The 19,433-nt window shown below is 37.8% G+C and overlaps 1 protein-coding gene across 1 annotated transcript; it reads left to right on the plus strand.

Moving 5' to 3' along the window:
* Nucleotides 1-11,499: 11,499 nt before the first annotated feature.
* LOC311088553 (uncharacterized protein) lies at nt 11,500-18,317 on the plus strand. The gene is made up of 8 exons (XM_084122740.1): nt 11,500-11,559; nt 11,655-11,781; nt 16,540-16,838; nt 16,929-17,019; nt 17,107-17,223; nt 17,331-17,406; nt 17,515-17,772; nt 17,942-18,317. The coding sequence occupies exons 1-8, from the start codon at nt 11,501-11,503 to the stop codon at nt 18,115-18,117; spliced, it is 1,203 nt and encodes a 400-aa protein (XP_083978866.1). The 5' UTR covers nt 11,500; the 3' UTR covers nt 18,118-18,317.
* The last annotated feature ends 1,116 nt before the right edge of the window (nt 18,318-19,433 follow it).

Consider the following 19,433-nt stretch of genomic DNA (forward strand, 5'->3'; position numbering starts at 1 on the left):
GGCCACATAACGCATGGGATCAACATTGTGATTGTTGAAATATACCATTTTAATGAAAATTTTTCACTGGCCTAAAGTGTAGTTTAACGCACACTTTCCCGTAAGAAAATGGGACGTGGTGATTTTGATCGTCCTTCACTTCTATAGCAATATCTGTGATGACTGATTTGTTGATAGATGCGTAGTGGGGTTTGTCGTATCGAACACTGACTGTGTTATTGTTATCACCGGTTATTTGTACACACTCCAGGAGCGGTACAAAGGCATCACCTACTGACTGGTATCGGATAATATCTGTGTATATATAAAGAGTATAGAAGCCACCGTGTATGTCCGCCTGATGCATTGCATATGTTACAACATCCTTTTCAAAATGAGTTTTTCCAGGGTTTGTTTTTTGTCGCATAGAATCTCCTATCGGGACGCCTGGTTTCAACCCTAAAATAATGGCTAGTTTTCCGTGTAAAGTTATTGAAACGTTAGGTTTTGCTTTCAGAAATACTTTGTTTTTTACATCATCGTAACCGAATGACCCATGAGGGGCTAGTAAATCATTTATTACACTAACAAGGGATGGCACCTTGTTGTAATAACCTGTTTTTATCGGTATGTGTAGTCTCGATAATTCGGTCTTCTTCACATCTACACCACGGCGTATGTTGTTAGTGTTTTTTTCGTCGTCGACTGTGGTGGGTTCGATGTTTATCTCAAAAATGGCATCTTTGGTGTTAAAGGTGTACCAACTTCTAGGATATTCGATTTGAACAAGGCCCACCTCCCATTCTCCTTTTATATTTATAGGGGTAGCCAGCCTTGTTCTATAATTAGAGATTGTATTATCAGGGTATACAGACTGTGAAGCATTGCATGGTAATGTGACATAAAATCCACCCTCTGCCATGTCTGTTTTTATACAACTGCAGACAGTCTGTCCTTGTCCTTTGTTTTTATGGTACCTGTACGTCGACTGATTCTTTCTGATCGATCCATGACGCAAATTTTGCAGGCCATCCGAGCCACTGTACCAGTACTAATGTTTTGCGACCCTTCGTCTTCTTATCCAAAATCTTTTCAACTTTAAATGTCTTGTTTTTACTGACAAATATTTTTTGCAATTCTTCAGCATAAAAAACACCGTTGATAACATCCCCATCATAATCACTCAATCTGTAAACAGGGGGGTCTCGTGGAATACACGCTGATACAGTAAAATACTCTTGTGTGTAGTTTTCCTCATACCCTTTTGCAAACGGGCCTCTGACTTTAGAAATTCGAACCACGTCACCGATCTTGTATTTAAATATGGGGTTAACATTGTAAGGTTTGGTATCTCCATACAAGTTATGTAGCACCACAGATTCGTTTTCTTTTCCCACATCAATCGGTCTCATCTTGATGCTTCTGTGATAGCTCACATTGTATCCTTGTGTAATGTCTTGAAGTATGTCGATGTAACGTTTGGAGTTTATAGCTGTTAAATATCTCCACATTCTTCCTTTTAAGGTTCTATTAAACCGCTCGATAACACAAGCCTTTAATTCTGTGTCTGTTGCAAAATGGTTAATATTGTACTTTTTTGTCACGTTTTGAAAGTGTTTGTTAAAAAACTCCTTTCCTTTATCAGTCTGTAATTTCTGTGGCACACGACCCTCTTTCAGTATGGATTCAAAAGCTTTAGAGACCTCTGCACCACTCCTGTTTGTTAATGCACGCGTCCATTAGTACTTACTAAACAAATCGATGCATGTCAACAGAAAGTGGTTGTTGTCATTTACCTTGGCATATGCAGACATATCTACTAGATCGGCTTGGAACTGCATATCAACACCATAGACAAAAACCCGATTCCTTTTATATTTTAGCGGTGCACTTCTGTGTAGTGTATATGCATCCTCGCCAGCGAGCCAGTCTGAAACTTCTTTATCGGTTAAACGGACCCCCGTCTCTTTTAAAACAGCTTCTTTTAAACGTTTTTTACCCCCTAAAGAACCAGGGTTAGAAGGTGTGTAATAAAACTTTTTCATTTCTTCTGACATATTGACAGTTCAGGCTCCACAAATGAATAACACAGTTGGTTTAAGTGGTTTGGGTTTTTATTTCTTAAATATTAAAAGGATACAAAAGGTATCATACAGCATCAATGTAGTGAAGAAATTTTATACACATCACAATGTTTTTCTCAAGAATGTAATCAATCAATGTTTCAACAATTTCACATACATCAGTCTGATTGTTTCTTGTCAATATGTCTACACATAAATCCGACACATATGTACACAAGCACAATATATCAGCTATTCTAATAAAGCTACCACATTCAGTCATCAGGTCTAAAACTTTTCTGATGGTTACACAAACTGGATCACCAGCATTAACGCATAATCGCATCATATCTGACCATTCATTTGACACATTTCTTACAACACACATTTGTTTCTTAAGGTTTGTAAAACGTTTGGCATCAACACCACATCTGTTTACAGTAACCGATACATTGGCACATTCATTAATGTAGTTATACAATAAGGTGGTCATCTCACATCTAATACGTTGTTTAAGTAGACACTTAGCCAGTCCAGCTGCAAAACAAGTGTTCCCCATGCTGTTGTCACAAACAGTCAACTTGGACAATACCTTTCCAGCTGTCCACAGCGTCATAGACAATTTGTTCACTGCTGCCGTCCACAACTTTCTCTCTGGCTTCATGAAGCTTCTCCACAATGAAAACCTCGTCACGCAGTTCATGTAAAATAGCATCCACTGACCCCTGAATCCTCTGGGGATGAACCCTTAAACCACAACGGCTCAATGCTTGAGCAACGATGTGTTTAAGGTCTGGTCTCACCAGATTACGTGTCAATTCCTCAAAGTAGGAGTCAAAGAAATAGGGGTCCGGTTCAAACAAGCAGGAATGTCTAATCTGACTGGGGTGATCCACTTCACACCCCAAACAGATTTCTTTCAGTTTTTTGTTGATGATGTGTTCCAGAAGGACCACAACAGTAGCTTTTATGATTTTGAATCCGTCAGAACGGATACAACTGTCTGTGTCGTCAATTCCTGCTAAGGCTGCAGCTCCAGCTATTGCACCACTGTTGCCGTATGGAGTTGTAAGGAAGGTCAGGTTGTGATATCCCAGATCCATGCAAAATTTATCCAACCAACTGTTGTCACATGTTTGGGGGTGGGGTTCCAGCGGTGTGGCATTGTCGTCAGGCATCGCAGGGACAGTCTCGGGCGTGTTGCTGTAGCAGTAGACAGGTGTAGATCCTTGAGACATGGTGGATGAATGTAGCGATTGTACCATTCCGTATGCGTTTTTAATGACTGTAATATGTGGGTGGGCTTAAGAGGCGGTCTTTGGAGTTGGTGACGCCCTTCTCCGGGTGAAACAATTGCATCTTTACAGAGCTGTAACGATCATACATGTCACACCATCTAAACATCTTATCTATGCTTGTAAATATATTGTCAAGCATACGAACATCCTTCCACTGAAACAGAAATTTCATGTCGTAGCACATGTGATGCTCAGATTCACGAATAGGCCATGCTCGTGCATTGAGCTTTGTCTTGTCGTTGCAGCAAAAAATATAAACACAGTCGTCTGGTAGTTTTTTACTATGGTCCCCGACCACACGAAATCTTGTGTTAGGAGTTAAGCCATCCCACTCGGCAACGTATAAGGGATCATCACCACAGTCGTTCAAATCTCTCCAAACGTAGTTGAAAAACAGAAACCAGTCTTTGTCTTGAAAAATCAGACATGGAGTATGCCATGTAAATTCGTCTCCAACATCTGCCGTGTAGAGTTTCACAACACGCAGCACCTTGTCAAACGTATATCTCAGCATGCGTTTACCAGACATTGGGAAATCACATTTCACATTAGCTATGTCTTCATGAAGAAACTTTGTCAAGCTAACATTTTGCTTTTTCCTAGGTGCAAAAGTCAGTTCCTCTCTCATTTCAACAGGTCCTCTTGTTGGCGAAATACACATGATCTTTCTAGGGGTTTTAGGAGTTCCCGGAGCAGCCATTGTAACAGGATAAGATGCAGAAAGTCTTCTGTGTCTAACATAGCACCCCCTAACCTTATTTAATCCATGATGTAGATAGTGACGTAGGTGTGAAAAGGCAGACCAGGGAGGACCATATCATAAAAACTTCATTGGCATATGGTGAGGTGTGAGTATTTACATGTCAATCAGGACGCAAATCTCACCAAACTCGACACCGTAAATCAGAGACCCTGTTTTTGACGCACGGATTCCCTGTCAATCATGAGTGACAGGGGGTCATAAATCAATCAAATATTAACCCAAAAGTGACACATGGTATATGTTAATACTACTTATGAGTACTGAGGTTTCAGACATACTACTCCTTTCACGTACTGTTTTCTCCTACTATTTAGTAGGAAAGTAGGAATATTCTGACGCACAAGAACACCACAGTTTCCCACAGATCACCACATAATACATCACAGGATATAACACTTCTTAAAAATATATCTAAATTACCACAAATGGTCTCAATGTCAAATGAAGAATTTGTAAATAATTTGACTTTCTCTCACACGAGGCACCTGTTATGTGATGATTTACGGGTGGAACAAAATGAATATTATGAGTTTTGGTCATACATCACCTAAGGTGAGAGTGTCAGATGACTCTTTCCTTCTAATCTCACGAGACAGGCCAGCCAGGAATTTGTCCAGAAATCTGCACAAAGATTGAACTGTCAGGCATGCATTCATTTGAACAATAACAGATGGTTTTGTGATTGAGAGTACTTATTTTTCTAAATAAGTATGAAATGGATGCATTGTTGTTTACATCATTTTTAAGCTTGAAGGAGCAACCAAGTCTAAAGTGCTAGAAAAGAGAGTTGATAGTTTATGTTGCAACGTTGAGTTCTTCTAAGCTATCTGGTATGCTGAGGAGTTGAGACAAGTCAGGAAGATACAATCGGCAATCACTAGGGCACTTTCAACAGGATTTTCAGTGTGTGCGTCACTGAGTGGGGAGAACCTGTTTGATGTTATAATCGGAATGGAACAGTGATGTTTTGTCCCGTGAAAATGCTGTGTCACAGTCACCCAGTTGCCCTGCTGTGGGGGCTCTGCAACCGGATCCTAACAATGTATGGGGATCGCTAAACTTGTCGCATCCAAAGCAGTATCTAAAGCCCTTGCATTATTTTTGTCAATTTTGGATGTGTGTCTCTAATTCTGAATTCTTCTTTGTCAGCCTAACTATTTCTCTGCATTTATCACATGTGAAACCCTCACCGCTGACAGAGAAGGCTACAATCTGAGGCAGGCAGGGCAAGTAACAATAATAGGAGAAGATGTCATAACTCACCATGTTTGTTGATTGATTCCAACTTACCAGATTTGTTTGATGGACTGGTAAAAAGATGAGTGCAATAAAGAAAAGAGATGGTAAGAACGAATGACAAAGTAATACCATATTAGTTTGCACATTTATTGTAAAACAAGTTAATACTGTAAAACAAAAGTTATGCTGAATATAATAGACAGCAAATTATTTGGTGTTAAAGTTTTATTTACAAAAGTGTATGTGGACAAGATATATGATTACAAAAAGATGATTTAAAAAAATTAACATACATGAACAGTTTACACAGGGTCTTGACATCCAGGACAAATAAAAACTGCCTCCAAACTTGGCCTGCACACGCAGTCCCTGTGATATCAGCCTTTGCAACTATCATATTCAATCTAAGCATAAAATCAAATTTACAACACACATTTAGTTAATGTAATCTTGCAAGTTTTTTATTTTTATTTTTTTTAAAGGAAAAGAAAGCAAGTCATCCTAACATACCCAAGTGACTACAAATACTTATTTGCAGCTGTATCATACAAATAAATAGTTAAAAAAATCATATATTGTGATTTCTGGATTTTTTTTTTTTAGATTATGTCTCTTACAGTGGACATGCACCTACGATGACAATCTCAGACCCCTCCATGATTTCCAAGTGGGAGAACTTGCAAAATAGCAGGGTGTTCAAATACTTATTTTCCTCACTGTATATGTAAAAAACAAACAAACAAAAATTGACCTACTTTCCTCCACAGCCTTCCCCCTACTTTTCCTGCCCAGATGTCTTGTAATACTAAAAATAATTAAATAAAAATAAATAGCAAAATGTAAATAGAAAGTTGTTCTCTTTGCATATAAGGGGTGATTGATTATGATTTCAATTTTCTAACTTTAGTTAATGTGTAATGTTGCTGTTTGAGCATAAACAACATCTGCAAAGTGACGAAGCTCAAAGTTCAAAGCAAAGGGAGATATTTGCTTTTAAAGAAATTGCTTTTTAAGGACTACAACAAATGGTTGGTAGGGACTACACGACATTCCTCCCGGGTTAGTGACATCATGAACCCTAATCATGACCTGCGTGACGCACCGGTCTCGTATCTCTCACGGAGGAGCGGAAGCATAAAAGGAGGAGCGACGACAGTGAAGAGCGAGAGAGGACAGGCCTGGATTTTATGTTGTGTTTTGTTATATGTGACAGCAGTCATCCATGAGGGGCTGCTGTCTTTACTTTCATTTTGTATTGGATTATTTTATTATTATTAAAGGCCATCTTTCAATTTAATTTTATAACTTAATTTATACAGAATCTTGTATGAAAATGTCAATTCAAAAAGACATACATAAGAATACACATGTTTTACAACACCCACGGGCAGAAATTAAGAAAAAAGTGTACCTATTCTAAGCTAGGCTTCAAAAAACCGCCCTTTTCCAGAGAACGCGTCATATGACGTAACGACAGGAAAACATAGGCGGGGGCGCTGCTGCCCTGGACCTGGTTCTCAGTGTGGGTTTACGTAGTCTGAGAGGTGGTAACAGAAAAGAGAACTTGTCGTTACCGTTATTATATAGTACGTTTAAGTTGTCACAATGGTGAATTCTTGTGTTTGTTTTGGATGCAACAACTCCAACTTGTCTGGCCATCGGGTCCACCGATTTCCAAACAAGAAACACAAAGATTTCCGTGCTTGGATACGTTTCGTCCAGGCAAAGAGAAGCAATTTCGCTGCCTCCTCGGTGACAAGACACACGGTGGTATGTGAAAAACACTTCACACCGGACAACTACAACCAAGGAGATCTTATGGAATTTCGCATGGGATTTCGACGAAGAGAGTGGGTTAGGCTGGCAAATGGAGCTGTCCCATCGGTGCATGCAAGTCCACCAGCAAAATGTGGCGGGAGTGAAGAGTCCGTTAGCACTAGCAGAGAATCTGCGCGCCGAAAACGGGAGCTTTGCACAGTAAGTCTTATAATACTTTATACAAATTGTTGCATCGAAATGTAGCTCTGCATGTAATTTCTGCAAATGTATTTTTCTTGATGTTATAATGGATTAGTCTTGGCATGACTTAGTTTGAGAAGTTAACGTTAGCACCATGAAGGCACGAAAGCCCGCCTAGCTGCTAACGTTAGCTGCCGTCAACTTACTCTTGTTACACCCCGTGAGGCTGCACATGAGCATCCTGACACTTATTTTATTGAACTAATAAGACAGGGTTCCAGACTGCGACCATTTTCTGAGAATCTGCGAGTTAAAATTTTATGTGGTCGCATTTGTGCGAGTGCATGCAGGTTCATGTAACGTTAGCCTACTACTCGGTTAAATTTTTGTCCCGCCAATATGGAGGCAGATTAGTCTCAAATATAAATCACGCAAAAAACATGATTCACAAATGCGTAGACAATTTCACATGCATGAAACCTAATTCACGTACACACAAAAAAAATCCACGTGCGTGAAAAAAAATATATATTCACAAAAAGCCATTCACATGCGCAAAATAAAATTATATACTCATAAAATACATTTCACAAATGCAAAACACAATTCGTAGATATACAACTGTGCACAAAAACCTTTGAATGTTTAAAATGTACGAGTGTATCCTTGCATTTGAATGTGCAAATCGTCATTCACGTACGAATCGCCTTAGATATGTGTGTGTGTGTTTTTGAGACTTTCCTGGCAGCATAACACTCCTAACACAGAACAGTCGTACTCTTTAGCCAATCAGATTTAAGCTTATCAATCGACCAATCAGTATCACGTGAGGGCGGGCCTACCTACATGTTACATCATCAGCTTTCGACCAGTTCATGGCTGAGCAGAGGTAAGTGCAGTTAATCGTTCATTTCTGTGTTAACTGAAGTTAGAGATCAGTTGAAGCAATAGTTTATTAACTGCTGTTTAGTCCACATGTGAATATAAACATTTATTTTTAGTATTGATGGATTTTCATGTCCTGTCCACCACACATTCAACTGATAATGTATGTAATGACGTGCATATATACGAGACATGTTTTGATCTGCATATATTATGTAGTTTTATTGTTTCAGATTTCCAAGACAGATGATGTATGAAGTTGCAGACAACCAGTACTGTGATCTTACCATTTCTAATTCTTTGAAAACAGTCATGTTGCAAGCCATCCATTTTGACAGTTGTTTCAACAAGTGGTTGAAAGTGATGCATTGTTACTGTATTAATTTGTCTCCTGCGGACTATATGTACACGCTTTAGGAATAAAGCCTTGCTATGCATGCATTATTAAATGTTCTTGTAAGAATTAAAAGATTCAGACATAGTTCAATTTGATGTACACGTTTTATTAATTTGAAAGTTTCCGAATCCTTTGGGAATAAAATATATAAAATGACTTGATCATGATTAATGTTCCTGTTACATATGAAGATCATGAACTGACAGTCTAAACTGTGAAGCACAATATTCAGTACAGAGAAATATACATCTCTTCAGGAGTTGTGAGATCCAGTCAGAGTGTACTTTGCTTTTAAAGTATATAAATATAAGTGCAATACATCAAGTGAAAAGTTAAAAAATGAATTGTGTTCAGTCCGGTCATCAGTAGACCTCTCTGTTAGGACATATAAGATTTTGTCCTGATATTTAAAGTACTAAAACCCTATAGTACAAGAGGTGCAGACGGAGGATGTGGGAAATTAAGTGATGGTATTTGAATAGAGTTTACTGAGTAATCTTAGTCGCATAATCTTAATTGCCTCTCTATGATAAGTACCTTTGTCTTATCAGCATAAAATCAGATTTGCCTATTTTACTAGGCAAAGTAAAATTAATGCTTCACAATATTGTCCTGTGAGACCTTAAGATGACAATAAAAAACCTTATTTAAAAACCTTGACATTACAATACAGCATAAGGAAATGCATGTTGAATATATTGGTAACACTCTACAATAAGGTACAATAACTAAGTTAACATTAGTTAATGTATTAAATAACCATGAGCAATACATTTGTTGCTGTGTTTGTTAATCTTTGTTAACGTTAGTTAAAGATACAGCTGTTCATTGTTAGTTTACAGTGCATTTACTAATGTTAACAAGATTTTAATGAAGTATTAGTAAATGTTAACATTAACAAAAAATAATAAAGGCTGTTCATGTGCAGTTCATTATTAGTTCATGTTAACTAATGAAACGTTTTAATAAAGTGTTACCAATTAAGACAAATACAAAAAAAAAGTATAAAAGAGAATAAAGAAACAACATGAATTAAGATGTTCGTGACTGCTATCCAGATGTCACACCAAAGGTGAGTAATCCTGAAAAATGCAGGGAAACAAGTGTTAATAATAATTTAACATCATACACAAATGGCAAAAAACACTGGCTGCTCATTAAAATAGGTCTATTCACTATTTAAAGAACAATCTCGATGGGTATTGACCACAGATGATTGTTTTGCAATCATTAGCGTGATTGAAGCTGTGAGAGCTGTCTGTACCTTCAGCTAAAATACAACAAAACAAGCATCATTCTTCTTCATTTTTGACACGATATGGGACATCTGATTACAACAGCACTTTCTTACATCAGTTAATAGTTCATAAACTATTGCTTCAACTGATCTCAAACTTCTTTAACTTCAGTTAACACAGAAATGAACGATTAACTGCACTTACCTCTGCTCAGCCATGAACTGGTCGAAAGCTGATGATGTAACATGTAGGTAGGCCCGCCCTCACGTGATACTGATTGGTCGATTGATAAGCTTAAATCTGATTGGCTAAAGAGTACGACTGCTCTGTGTTACGAGTGTTATGCTGCCAGGAAAGTCTCAAAAACACACACACACACATATCTAAGGCGATTCTTACGTGAATGACGATTTGCACATTCAAATGCAAGGATACACTCGTACATTTTAAACATTCAAAGGTTTTTGTACACAGTTGTATATCTACGAATTGTGGTTTGCGTTTGTGAAATGTATTTTATGATTATATAATTTTATTTTGCGCATGTGAATTGCTTTTTGTGAATATATTTTTTTTTTTCACGCACGTGGATTTTTTTTGTGTGTACGTGAATTAGGTTTCATGCATGTGAAATTGTCTACGCATTTGTGAATCATGTTTTTTGCGTGAATTATATTTGAGACTAATCTGCTTCCATACGCCAAAGCTTTATTTGATCGGTGAGTAATAGATGAACTGCTGCGCTTGGCTTGTGACAGTGTGCATGTTTCGAGCAGAGAGAGAGAGCCCCTGTCGTGCGCGCGCACTCTCTCTCTCTTCGGAGCAAAAAGTGTAAACAAGACTTCACCGTCTCCAAAACGCATCCAAGTAATGCTTTACACTTTCGCCTGGCATCCGAAGAGAGAGAGTGCGCGCGCGCGACCGGGGCTCTCTCTCTCTGTGAAGCTGGTATCAACAGGGCACATGCGAGGGAATGCAGCTCGGGACTACTTTGAAAAGATTTTGAAAAGATTAGCAGTCTTTTAAATAATGCATGAATGGGGGATTTTCATGAAAGGACTACATTTTTTAAAGTTCAAAGTTGTGATTTTGTTTTCAGATTTTGGGAGAGAGTGCTGCCAGCAAAGACGGGGCGGGTGCAACTGCCACTTCAGATCCTGAAGATGATGGAGATGGAGACATCTCTACAACGCACCCTGAGCCAGTACTGGTCCATCGTGGATCACAGTGCAACATAAGATGTTTACATCGTTCATTAGGTAGTTAGCTTATATCTAGCATTCACCATACATGCCATATACAATCACAAATAAGGATTACATGTCAAAATTTTTCATGATCTCCATGGTTACTATTTTGTAATTTACACTTTTCAGACAGTAAACATTCAAAATGATGAACTTCATAATGTTAGAAAAATATATTTTGTACTGGGATGCATTAGATAGTGCATGTGTTGTTGCCAATGAATGTACAATGGTGAACAATTATTAAGATGAATCTCTTTCATCTAAGCTGTTCAGGTAAAGCCTCAGATGGTGGATGTGGGGACTCAAACCGAAATGTTTGAGCATCGCAGATCAACTCCACTGGCCAGTCCTGAACAAAGTGATGATGAATGTTCATTTTCTGATATCATCAACCATTCTGGTGATATGTCATGGAGTCCAGGGGAGGAGATGTTGAGCGAGTCCTCTGAGGAGGAACCAGAAGAGCTGGAATCTCTCAGTGACCCAAAGTAAAAACCTTTTTATTAATGGAAACTCTTTCTGATTGTGTATCAAAAAATGTCATAGTCAGAATTAATGTGTTTTTTCCTTTTCTTGTTTTCAGTGCTGTTGACAAGTTCATTGTTTGCCAGAGGCAGTTGCTGTCTTTGTTCACGGTTTGTCCTGCATGCTGTGGGGAAACCCAGGGACACATAATGCACCCGGAAGGAACCTTCATAAAAGTCAAGCAGGTACAGATGGTGCCCAACCAGAATGCGACTTTTACCGCCGCCGTTCCCGCGGCGGCAAAATTGGGATGTGTATTTGCTGCCTTTTACCGCTGAGTGGCGCTGTAATCACAGACTTTGAAAAGTGTCAGTTTATTCTCTTTATGACGTAATCTGCCGCGGCAGTAATCTGAGCTGAGGTCACAGATAAATTCAAGATAAATATTGTGGTTAAACGAATTCAGATTCATTCAATTTAAACAAAGTAGACACACGTTACAATTGTGTGCCCAGTTTTTCTATAATTTAGAAAGGCTATGTCAATAGGTTACTTGTTATTTTAATGTGTTTGTAGATTTATTAACTGAAACATAACAGTGAAATAAAGTAACATAATTTACGTAAAATTAAAACATTTTCAGGACTTGCAGTTACTAACCGATGTTAGTCGGTTTAAGCATTCTTTGTTATATTCAGAATTAAATAGGCTTACATGTTGTTATGATTATCAATTGAATTCTTTAATAAATAATCAACCACAATGCCTATTACTGCCGCAGCAAAAATAAACCAGTCGAATTTCAAAGTCGTTCGCGAAATGGCTATACCGGGTGCCGCAAGTGACAGGGCAAAACAGCAGCAACGGCGGCATTTTAAAAGGTAAGTTTCCTATCTGTTTATTTAAAAAAAAGGGTTATTTTTTCATTATTTGAACAAAAATGAGACTGATTGAATATGTAAAAATATAAACAAACAAAGCAGAGAATAAAACAAACTTTTAGGGAAAAAATAGGCCTATTATGCTACAACAGAATTGGTTAACATTAACGAAAGCAAAATATAAATACATTTCAAACAAAATAAAACAAAACAAATTCGTGGCCGAGTGGTAGGCTATAACTTACGTTTCAATAATTCAAAATTAATTAATTAATAATAATAATAATAATAATAATAAATAATAATTCAAAAGTTAAAATCCCGAACAAACATGGGCTACTTTTTTATTATTAATGCAGAGAGATTTGATAGTTCTAAAATATTGCCACACCATATTTTTTTTTTCTCCTATAGCCTAGGCCTATATTAAATATTTTATATTTATAAAATAAAATTACCATTCATTTCCATTTTACATTAGGGACAATTTTTATCCAACAGAATGGCTGAATTAACATCTGCATAATAATAATAATAATAAATAAACAGCACAAGGTCTTGTAAAAACACTTTTTTTTTTTCAACACATAATTTTTTATTTTAAAAAAAGAGAAAATAGTAGACCTAGGCTAATCAGACGATAGCTCTGTGGTCAATACATTAACAATAGCCTCTCGGAGCTCCAAACGATCTGAGATCGAATCTCAGTGTAGCCGACAGTGTTTATGTTTTTCCGTTCTTGATGCTTAAATATGCATCTGTTTATTAAAGTCAATCATCTTGTTTAATTATCAATTGTACATTACAACATAAATTTGCTACATTCCAGTTGAGCCGCTGCAAAGACAACATATCTGATGAAGGAAGACTGTCAGCCGATTGCACCAGAAAATCACGAAAGAAAAAACTGTAACAAATAGCTTTTGTTCCTTCCAAGATACAACATGCCTTGCTGAATTCACCTTACAATAAAACGAGGTGGTTCGCGAATTAAAGAGCTCTGTATCTGCTAAATTGAAATTGTGTGTAGAAAACCTTTAAATACAATCAATAAAACTACAATATATAATTTAATAAGATATAGGGCCTACTGTACATAGGCTATGGACTTTCGGAGATTTTGAGATTAATCCTTAAAAGAATTTTGCCTTTGCCTGCTCATCAGGCTGGCTCCGACACTCTCCATATGAAAGACGGAACATTAACACCTCTGTCCTGCACCCCCACGATAAAGCAACTATTGCTTTCTCCAAACCCCCCACAGACTAGCTGAGTTTGCAAAACAAAACAAAGAGTTTGCCACTCGTCGTTGTGTGCCAAAACACTTCATTATAAACTTCAATATTTCATTTAAAACAATCTCAAAACGCTTTGTGACACTTTGAAAAGCCGTGGATGCATTACTGCCACTGGAACCATGAACGCAACAGAATACTGGTTCTGATTTTATTGTTTGTCGTTTTATATATAGGCCTATATCATTTTTTTTTTTTTTTTTTTTTAAACTGCTTCTGAAATTACGATTGGAATTATTATAGGCTACAGAAGTAAAGTCATTGTATAATATTTGTTCCTTAGTGTAAAATGGAAATGCGTGGTGATTTTATTTTGTAAATAGGCTATAAGCAAAAAACTATGTTTTAGAACTAGACAAATCTCTCTGCATCAACAATAGACTATAAAATGCATTAATAGGCTAATTTAAAAACATCAGTAGTCCAAGTTAGTTCGGGATTCGAACCCGTGTCATCTAAATGATCGTAACGTAAGTTCAACCACTCGGCCACGATTCACTCGTTGTTACATGGCCTAACGTTCCAGTGTGTGTTCGCTCACACGAGCGAGAAGCGCTCTTCATTCAAATGAACGCGCCGCCGCGTTTGTCGAACACTAATTAAACCTGCCAGAATAAAACCTGGCTTTAAAACAATGCATAGCGCCACTCGTCGTGGTGTGCCAAAAAATTACAATAATTTAGTTTCATTTATTTCAGTGTTAATGTTTGAGTTAAAAAAAATCCTCTACAAATTAAATTAACACAAAGTCGGCTATAAGAGTCCTTTACGTAAAAAAGCAAAGGGCTTACAGTCTTAACATTTAGGCTACTTTGCTTAAATTCGATACATTTATTTTCAGTAGGGCCTAATACATTTGTAGGGATGTAATTTCAGTATGCTTTACCAACGCTATGTATTCAATTAAAGTTCCAAGAGGTCTGACTCTGGGGTGCGTTTCCCGAAAGCATCGTTGGTCGCAAGTTCCCTCGTTACCAATAGAGTTCAATGGACATTGCGATGAACTTGCGACCATAGTTGGCCAACGATGCTTTCGGGAAACGCAACCCTGGTCTCTATATTTCCTTCCCAGTTGACACTAATATGCAAGTGCACAGCAAAAATCACAACTTGTGCTTGCTGCGAAGTTATTTAAGGTGTCTCAACTGTACACAGTCTACCCTACAGTGTGAATTCGTTACAAGGTTTCATTTAATTAAATTAATGTGCAGCAATTTGTACAAATAGAGTCTATAAGCCTACTATAATGTTGTAGCCATTAAATAATCTCATTTAGTATCATATTTGTTAAAATATTATAATGTTATTTTTTTTTTCCATCTATGTTGAATATGAAAAGTGAACAGCACGAGTAAGATAGGATGCATTAGGCCTATATCGAGAGATGGATATGGAGTGGGTCAGACATGATTTTGACCACTTCATTAAGTTTTGTTTAGTAGAAAACCTTTCTTTAAAGTGAATTTCGTTTTCTATAAATTGTATCTTAATTTTAATCAATTTTTCATCAAATAATTGCCTGTATTTAATAAGTAAGAGAAGCAAATATAACAGACACTAATCATGGAGGCGCCCGCGCGGTCACTTGCGTTGCACGGCAGCTGGAGCGCATCTCATCCTCCTAACTTAACGAAACTCAGCGTATGCCTCACACAGACATGATAAATACATCAAATACACAAAGCTTGAAATGTCTTCAAACGAAATAATTCAAAACGAAAAGAAAAAGGCTACTCTCTGATTATGTCTTTATGTGCATTTCTCTATAGGTGCGTTCAATACAAATATGGCGATCGTCAACTTCATCTTTGCAGTCGACACTGTCAGAAAACACTAGTTTATTGATACAAATCAATGCATGCATCACCGGATTTACAAATACACATCTTGCCTGTTGCACGCACACATAGATTATGTCGAAAAAACGAAATATTATGTTGAAATAACATTATTATTATTAATAATACATTTTTTTAGAATATTTGATTAAATGCTGATTGTTGCGCTTGTTCAATTTAATAAAATTAAAACTTTAATTGTGATAATTAAAATAATTGAAAATTAAATAGGCCTATTTAGTGGCCAAGTTTTGCTAATTTATTTTAAGTAGGTCATATTAAGACAAGGCATATATTAAGTTATTTTAGCTGTTATGAGAAAAATAAATCTAACGAAATCTAAAATCTAAATCTAATAAATCTAACGCCCATTCAACATGCCAGAATAAAACCTGATTTTTGAACAATGCGACTGGTTTTGAAATCACTATAAATTACTATGCAATTGTATCGCTCACGAGAGCTCTTCATTTATCTAATTCCTCAATAGAATAGTAAACATATTCAGCGTCATTGCTCCTAATATCGTCTCTATTTTTAACTTTTGATTCTATTTTTTCAGTTCTAAAATTTATTCCATCTTTGGTTCTATTCTGTTGTAGCTTAATAGGCCTATCTATATATATGAAAAATATGCCTATTAGGCTTAGGGTTTTATATTTAACCCACTTACATTTTAAAATACGGCAATTGCTGCTGTTTTGCACAATGTCCCTTTGCGCCACCTGGCGGTCATTTCGGGAACGACTTTGAAATGCGGCTGGTTTATTTTTGCCGCGGTGATTTCGCCGCGGTGGCTGGCGCGGCGGTAATAGGCATTCTGGTTGTCCACCTACTGTAATGTCTTATTTGTCAACTGTCTGTGAGGAGCTGAATTATAGTCTGTGAATGTACAGTATGTATATTCATTATTTGTGTCTTAACTATACAGGAATTTCACTGCCTCATCTTAAAGCTGCTTGAGTCTTGAATCTTCTCTCATCTTTCAGGCCTGCGGAACTTGTGGTTATGAGCGTTACTGGCAAAACCAAGAGAAGGTGCATCGAAACATGCCTGCCTGCAACCTTTTACTCAGCGGTGCCATCCACTTCTCAGGTTGCATGGCTACTCAGACAATCAGGATGCTGAAGCTGTTTGGACTGCAGTGTATAAGTCCCGGCACTTTTTTCCGCCATCAGCGCTATTACACTATCCCTACCATCGTGCAGGCCTGGAGGAATGAGCAGAGGGGGATCATCAGGGAGTTGAAGGAGACTGGGGGTGGATTGATCCTGTCTGGTGACTGCAGGTAGAATGGTCCAGCTCACGTCACTGATGTAGAACAGGTCAGTGTGTTTTTGCATTAACCTCTAAATGTAACTGTTTTTGACGTTCTTAGATCAGATTCTCCTGGACACTGTGCCAAATATGGTAGCTACTCCTTGATTGAGGATCGAATTAACAAAGTTTTGGATGTTCAACTTGTCCAAGTAAGTTGATGTCACATAAAAATCCTGCGTCTGATTTAGTTACTGATATTACTGTTACTGTTCAGTAATAATCCGTTGGTTTTACAGAGCTCAGAAGTCCCAAGCAGCTCTTGGTGTGAGCTAGAGGGTCTAAAGCGGAGTATGCAGTTCCTGATGGACCAAGACATGCAAGTGTCTGCTCTGATAACAGACAGAAATCGGCAGGTAATGATGCTAGGAGAGATCTAAAGCTGAACAGCATTGACATGCACAGTATCACTCAAAATAAGTTCTAAATTCTATAAAATCAATTTGTGTCTTCTTTGTTTTAGGTGGCCAAGTGGGTACGTGAGAAAATGTGTTCAGAAGGAACAAGGCATTTCTTTGATGTCTGGCATATTGGGAAAAGTATGTATTGTGATGTTGATAGTTCTATATAACAGACTTGTTTTTTGTAGTTAAATTCACTTTCCTAATAATTAGTTTGCTCTGCTCTGTTTGTCTGCTCTGGAACAGGTGTACAGAAAGCACTGGATGCTGCTGCAAAAGAGAGGGACTGTGAGGATCTGAAGCTGTGGAGGCCAGCCATTATCAACCATCTGTACTGGACCACAGCTTCCACTCCTACAGGAGATCCAGATGAGATGCAGGCAAAATGGCAGAGTATGATAAATCATGTACAGGACATACATGAACACAGCACTCCTGCATTTACCAGCTGCGCACATCCACCGTTGGAAGGAGAGGCAAGAAACAAGGAGTGGCTGGAACCAGGTACAACATAGCAAGCCTATGTTAAAAGATGTCAAATTTTTTGAGGCTAAACTTTTTTCAGTGCTTGTCAAGTTTAGTTTGGTTTTATCAATACGTAACCCCATGTGTACTAATAATTACTTGTGTTATGAAATGCGACAGACTATATGACAGAATATGTTTTATTTAGGATCACCAGCAGCCACTAAACTGGAGAGTGTAGCTGCCAGGAAAGCACTGGTAAAGGATATTCGACAATTGTCACCTCAGCATCAGACATTCTCCCTGGAGGCCTACCATTCCCTCATTCTGCACTTTGCTCCCAAACACACTGGCTTTTCTTTTCTTGGGATGTACAGCAGGTAGTGTTATCACTTAAAAGTATCAATACTAATAAAATTAGGCATTTATTTTCAATTTCAGGATATTGCAATACTTTTGTAGCAGGTAAATGATGACAGAATAAATATGGCTAAAAACTAATGCAGTCTTGTATAGCAGACCAAAATGTTATTGGTTGATAACAGCATTACATATTGTTTGCAAAAAAAAATAAAAAATGCAAAGATGAGTCATTGTTTTAGACCCATTTGAACTGAAAACATTAATGTCATGTATTTCTGTTGCATTTAAAATGTAAGCATATGGAAACCACTTAGTTTAAAACCCTGCTTAATAGGATTTACTATTTTGGTGTAGAAAAGCTGGTTCTTTAAATTGCAGTGTGAAATAATTTTTGCTCAAAACATACTCTGGTCTGCTGGCTTGGAGAGGGCCATGCTCCTGTCTGAAGTTCATGTATGCTATCTGCAGCACAAAAGGATTCAGACAGGATGCTTCAAACCCTGGCTGGAGTGTGAGGCAGGTAATGTCTTCTGGGGGATCTAGGGTTTGGACAAGGGACCAATAGGCGTCGACCTCCCTACAGCACACACTCTCCACTGCTGATGGCATAGCCTCACATCTACCACACAAGCACCTGTTAAACAAAATGTGCTAAGATAAACTCACTCTCCTTCCCTCCTTGTAGCTCTAGTGGTTGGTGTAAGACCTTGTAAGAAACGACATGTAGACTACCTACTTACTTCCTAAAGCTTATGTAAATATGCACTGTAAAAAGACGACCCCCCCACACACACACATTTATGCACAGTATAGGCTGTCAATTAGATGCATTTATCTGCATGCCTTACACCCAGTATCCCTCCACGTGACAATAAAATATCCTTGTAACAATGACTATATTTACATGAACAGCATATTCCCGTCCTAACCGGAACACTAACTGCTTTCATACACGTACTCCGCAGTACATGCAAGCTCATTTACATAATGTCCGTCGGAAATACTAGGAGGGGAGTAGTATAACAGCCGGCTAAGTTCGGAATTCCAGCTGGCCGGTTATGTTGTTCAGATATACGGCCCAAACGCTTGACATCTGCAGAAGCAGAACATGCGGACACCTAGGTCTGAAAGCAGCTACTGATTAAAAATCAGCTAGCAATTTCTACAAAATTTCACGATAAACTATGTTGTGCAGAAATGCACAGCTTTTCCATCCCTGTCCAGATTAGCTGACCGTCACAGATGTAAGCTAACGTTATAGCCTACAGCATTCATTTAGAATCTGGGATCTAAATTCAACATTTTAAGACACATGTTGCATATGGTGACAATCTACA

The sequence above is a fragment of the Abramis brama genome (genome assembly GCF_963993115.1).
Source record: "Abramis brama genome assembly, chromosome: 8".
Classification (NCBI taxonomy): Eukaryota; Metazoa; Chordata; class Actinopteri; order Cypriniformes; family Leuciscidae; genus Abramis; species Abramis brama.